At 33.4% G+C, this 6,000-nt stretch overlaps 1 protein-coding gene across 4 annotated transcripts in view; it reads right to left on the bottom strand.

The window, feature by feature from the left end:
- Window positions 1–2,524: 2,524 nt before the first annotated feature.
- EVI5 (ecotropic viral integration site 5) overlaps window positions 2,525–6,000 on the bottom strand; it is a 99,482-nt gene continuing 96,006 nt past the window's right edge. For all 4 annotated transcript variants that reach the window (XM_088154235.1, XM_088154234.1, XM_088154237.1 and 1 more), the window contains one exon: window positions 2,525–3,795. In XM_088154235.1, coding sequence (XP_088010361.1) covers window positions 3,493–3,795 — 303 coding nt within the window. In that variant the 3' untranslated portion in view covers window positions 2,525–3,492. The remainder of the gene's footprint in view (window positions 3,796–6,000) is intronic.

Below are 6,000 nucleotides of genomic sequence, written 5' to 3'. Positions count from 1 at the left end.
GGGCCAATGACCTGTGTGGCACCAGTTACCATTTCTTCTATTGCCGTGCTATTGAGATTCTCTCAAATCTCTTTTTTTCCTGGGATTCTCTTTTCATTACATGATCTTTGTGCTTTGCCTAGCTGTTCCAAGGCTAGTTGTTTTTCTCCTCTTTATGTTCTGTAATTGTATTTCTTGCATGAAGATTTTGGGCTTTCCTCCAGGAGCTCAAGGTGTATACCATACTTCCTCTCCAGTTTTATTCTCACAACCATGTTGTGAGGCAGGGTGGGCTAGATCAAAGTCTCCCAGTGAAATTTATAGCACTGGATCTGAACCTGGGTTTCACAATCCTAAATATAATCGACCCTAATAGTTTAGGACATTATCCAGTCTTGTGGGGGCAAGAGAACAGTAATAATGGCTAAGTGGTATATCAATTCTATAACTTTTCTTTTGGTAATTTCTTGTAAGATTTCTTCTTTTTCCTCTACTAGCGCTTACTTTCATCAGTTGCTTTCTTTTTGCCTTGACCACATTTGCATTGTTACTTCATATACTAATAACTTTTCAGCTTAAGAGAATGGATTTTTTAAAACAGAAAATTATTTTTAGGAAGAATTTTACTATATATTCTACCACGTTCCACATTTATACTTGTCTTCTGGTTTCTTTCTTTCAAGTTTGTTCTTGTTATTCTTGTGCAACATTAGTTTACATATGTATTTTTAAAGTACTTTATTTTGTATCCTTATTAAGATAAATTCTTGTTTTAATATTTTACTTTTTGTACTTCCAGTTCTCTCCTTTCTAATTTGGTTTTGTTTTTATAGAATGAAAACGTGTCATATTTTTACAGGCTTTGTGCAGCTAAAAATTTATATTTTGCAATACTACTTTCAGATCTTTCACTGTTGATATAAATTAGATATTAATTTATCTAGAGTTCTCTTACTCTTTCAAGTAATCCTGGTATGCTTTCAATTACATAATTCTTTTACAGTATTTTTTTTAACGGTTCAGCATTCTCATCTTTTTCCTTTCTGTGAGTTTCTCAGGGATATGTTATTGTAGTCTTCCTCTTACTTCTTTAGCAAATAAATTTGCATATATGCTGAACTATTTTCACAGTTTCGTTCCTTGAATGAGTGAGCTATTTGGTTACTTTACTAAGGCTGAATTTTTCTCCCCTCTAGAATTTAACATTTTTATTTTCCTGATTTTAAAAAAATCTCTACATACAAGCAATATTTAAAGAAAGACGACAATCTAGAATGTAATCGGCCAAAACTGCTTCGTTCTATTGTTTCCTGCAGTTTTATCATCTTGTCAATGAGTCCTTAAAACCTGTTTGAATATATTTCCTGCTTGCTTTTTCAGTCATGTAATTCCTTTGTATTTGTCAGCTTCCTCAGTTATTTTCTTCATGTTTCCTATATTTATTCAAGTGCCCCAATTCTCGTTTCTGTTTTATTTACGTGCTTCCTCCCATTGACTTTCTCTTGTACAACCTGGTCATCAACCTTATTCCTTTTCTGTATCCTATTTTTCTATTACTGAATCACCCTTACACCACACATCTGATTTTCTTCTGCCAGTGGCTGATCAGGGCCTGTGTTATATTTTAATTTTTGCTCATAATATTATAAGCATGATACTCTTCATATTCAGCTGCTAGTATATCTCATACTAAGATACAAATATTTTAACTGGATAATTGAGAGTAAAATTATAACCTGCTCGTAATTCAAGGACTTTTCTGAGTGGTTTACAGGAGGCATTTATTGTACAATCCACCCTGCCTCATCTGAAGATTTTTTTAAAGTAACAGGTATGTCTAGAAACTATCAGTCTTTGGTCTTGTACCACTGCTTCTTTCTGTTTAACATAGAAAACTGATTAAAGAAGAAAGGCTGGAACAGCTACACAATGTTGTTCACAAACAGTCAATGTTTTGAACATTTAGTCCAGTGTCATAGGCAGGGACTTCAAAGGAGCCAATTACAAGGAGGAGGTGAGATAGCTAGGGCAAATATGCAGTTGAAGGGATCAAGATAATTTATAGTATTAATGGGATGCATTATTATAGTTTCTCTTAATGATTTGGACAATGTTAACCAAGTTTAAAGCTTAATACAGATATGTAGATTTTGACTAGAAAATGAAGTATCTCTTAACATTACAAATTTCTAATGATGAATTGGAATATATTATTTTTATATTTCAGATTTGTTGTTTATCCACCCATATTTTAGTAACTGTACCTGATCTTCTTTGTGTTACCTATTTTTCAAAATATATAATAAAGAAATGGGGAAAAGGGCTCAAGGTATAGTGAGAAGCATGGTCAAGGAAAAAAAAAGGGACATCAAAGCCAGCAGAGTCATATCTAACACTCTCCCATCTGCAATTATTATGCATCAATACATATTATCTTCATGTGGTAGACGTCTCACAGGTTGTATTTTTTTAATTTTTAATTTACTATAAAAAGTTCTTTACCACACTTGAGCAAGCTTATTATGAATGACATTTTTAAGGAAGAGTTAAATGTAACTGTTTAGCATTTGTTAAATCATGAAAAAAGTTTTATTATATAGTTACATATACACAAAGTTAAAATTTCAGTGAATAGCATCATTTCAAACATAATTCAATGGGACATGAACCAGCAGATCATCTGATACACAGAAGTCTGAGAATCAGAATTAGTGTTTTTCTTATTTTTCCCATACATAGTTCCCAATTTTACTTGCTTACACATAATTTCATTTTTCTTTTAAAATGCTAAGACAGTCATGTAACATTTACACATCCCATACAAAATTCAATATACATTTTATGTAGGAGTAGAGTTATACAAATATATACAAAATAGATATTATTTGTAGTTAACGTATTTGATCAGATTCATTAGCAACATGTCAAAAACAAATGCACATAATGTTGACAAAAGTTTTCAATCCTTTAGAATGAAGTGTGACCATTAATTATATAAAATAGGACAAATAGAGGCTTTAGATTGGAAACTCTGTTAGTCTCCAGTAGTTGAAGTTATCTTAATTAAAAATAAGACAAGATAATCAGATATTTCATATCTGATATTTCTAGCTTGCACACATCCATCTTGATTGCAATTTTTTATGGAACGTATTTGTTCACAGAGCATTAAACTATTGCACAAGAACAGTTCCTTCTGAAGAGTAAAGATTTTCCATATTTATGAACAGCAGCTATGATTCTTGAGAAGGCAACAATCATGAATGCACATCTTCTACCATGAGAAACTTACAAGGAATAGTAATTAATACTGTTAGAGTTGTCATCCATCCAATCTCTTCCCAGTCTACTTTATGGCAATAATGTCAGAGAGAAAGATTTGGCAAATGCAGACGGAGATAGGCTGTGGCATCAGATAAGATGCAAGCGCCAGTCAATTTGAGTGCTTACTGCTAATTCACTTGATTATGGAATAAGCTCTTAGAGAATGAAAGCCAAACCTTTTCACAGTGATCACACTGTAGTAGAATAAGACTCCATTCTTTTTTTATTTTTTTCCTTCTGAGTAATTGTGCTCAGTGGTTCAGTGTTTTCAGTATCACTGTCACTACTGTCTACCACTGTTGGATTCAGGTCCATCTGACCAGTCCTCTTGTGCAAATGAAAATGGATCCCAGGTTCTTGAACGTGATTGGATATAAAATCTTCATCTGAAGAATGTAGTGACTCATCATCTCCTATCAAATGGTTCACAATGTGAATCCCATCAAAACTGTTTGTGCCCGGAAAGGTTCTCTTGCTTTTTAGGCATCTGATCTGTTAAAAGAAAAAAGACATTTAAAAGAATTAGAGAACAGGTCCTTTGTGCTCTTGAAATGAGAACACTTCCATTTATGGACAAATCACTTCTCTTTTGAACTATGGCTGCAATTGCAAGATCAGGAGTAGAGTTTCAGTGTACTCAAATCATTGCTCATCCAGTTTTAGAAGAATTTGAAACAAATGAAGGTATTATATGTATGCAAACTGGTCCTGAATTACTTTTGACTAATTATAGCTTTGAACAAAATATTCCAATTATATTTTAAACATCTTTAATTAGACTTTTGGGGCACTGGTCTTTCTGAAATTATTACTGAAATGAATTTCAGTCTCATAATTCAAGTCACATGTGAATCATTTACAGTATTAAATAATATGAAAATCAGATTTGAGCTATATAAAAAACCTATAGAAAAGAGGTTATATAGACCTAGGATTGCATTTTGTCTTTGGTGCATCACAGTCTGATTCCCAAAAGCATCTGGAAGGTTCAGGACAAAAACCAATTGTGATTTCATTTACATTTAATTAACAATGAATTTAGTTACACTAAAGATTACCAATTGGCAATAATTTTGGTAGCCTCTGGGGACCTCAGATTGTGTATCTTTTATATAACTGTTTTGTTCTGTTTTGCACTGTTCTGCAAATGTTTCCTCCTCACACCTTGACCTCACTAAAACCCATTATTTATGTCTTGATCAGCTGAGAACATAAACATGACAATATTCATTTAGAACTGATGTTAGAATATTGTAAGAACTTCTGTTGACATTATTTAGAATAAATACTGTACTTTTAATAGAATGTTTCAAAAGCAGAGTTTAATTTTACATAGTGGAAAGGACAAAGGACATTATTTAGAATAAAATAATGTACTTTATTTAGAATAAAATAATGTACTTTGTCCTTTCCACTATGTAAAATTAAACTCTGCTTTTGAAACATTCTATTAAAAGTACAGACATGTCATTTAATGTAAAACTATTATTTAATGAGCAGGTATAAAATATTTACAGCTTGTTGGTACTGTGTTGATGACAAGAATAAGCTGTGTCCTAGAGATTTCTAAGCCCATTTTGCTAGCTTGATTCTAACAAGTGTTTCAGTGCAAGTATACAGATACACCTTTCCTAAAGAGCTATGCCAACAGAACCACTAACTAGATTTAAAATGAAAAGGGTACATGCTCAATCTCTCATGCATAGTGCCTTAAATAAGATGTTGAACCATGCATGTTGAGGAACCACTGAAAACATGCTTCAGATGTTAAGACCATAACATAAATTGCAACAGTCTTTGTATGTAAAAGTTCAGAATTGCAGGATGCTCAGAATAAAACATTTAGCAAGATGTCCCATTTTAAGATTCTTTGCTAAATAATATACCGTATTTTTCCAACAATAAGACGCCCCCATGTACAAGACGCCCATTTTTCCAATCCAAAATTAAGAAATCAATATTTTAAAGATAGTGCAGAACACATTTTTATTTAGTAATTAGTTAACATTGACCTGATACACTCAGTGGAAGGAGGTCCAAACTGTCTCTCTGCAGCTCTATTTCCAGGCTCTTTTGCTTAACTGATTACATTCAAGCACGAGTGAAACTGCAGATAGCTTGTCTCTGCAATCAGCCTTCCTCCAATTGGTTTGTTCAGCATCAGCTGACGTCAGTTACATCAGGCTCATGACTGGAGGAAGTCTGTTTGGGAGACAAGCTATTTCACTCGTGATTGGAGGCTAGCAATAGGAGGAAGCCTCTCTGCAGAGACAAAGTATGGGCAGTTTTGCAACCGTGCGATTCTCGGCTGACTTCCTTGAATAAGACGCCCTTCAGTTTTTAGGGTAAGGACTTTAGAAAAAAGTATCGTCTTATAGTTGGAAAAATACGGTAATTAGTAGGACGCCCCATTATAATTAGAAATTATTTTTGACAAAAGCCAGGAACTTTGCCCAAATTAGATACTCCACAAGCAAGACTGCATTTTAAAATTCTGATTCTGTGCATCAAAAAATGGGAGAAGAAGCCAGAATTTAGGAACTTCAGTCTTCTAGACACTATGGGACTCAAATTTCATCAGCTCCAGAGCCAATGGGAAGTTGCAATTCAGTAAGATCCAAAAAGCCATGTGTTATCCATCTCTATTTAGGCATTATCAAACTGGCTTGGAAACTAAATCCAAAAACATATTGTGAA

This window comes from Python bivittatus, unplaced genomic scaffold, assembly GCF_059951505.1.
Source record: "Python bivittatus isolate LINGU-HERP-01145 unplaced genomic scaffold, Pbiv_v1 ctg000700_np1212, whole genome shotgun sequence".
NCBI classification, from domain to species: domain Eukaryota; kingdom Metazoa; phylum Chordata; class Lepidosauria; order Squamata; family Pythonidae; genus Python; species Python bivittatus.
This window is presented reverse-complemented; position numbering and strand designations above follow the sequence as displayed.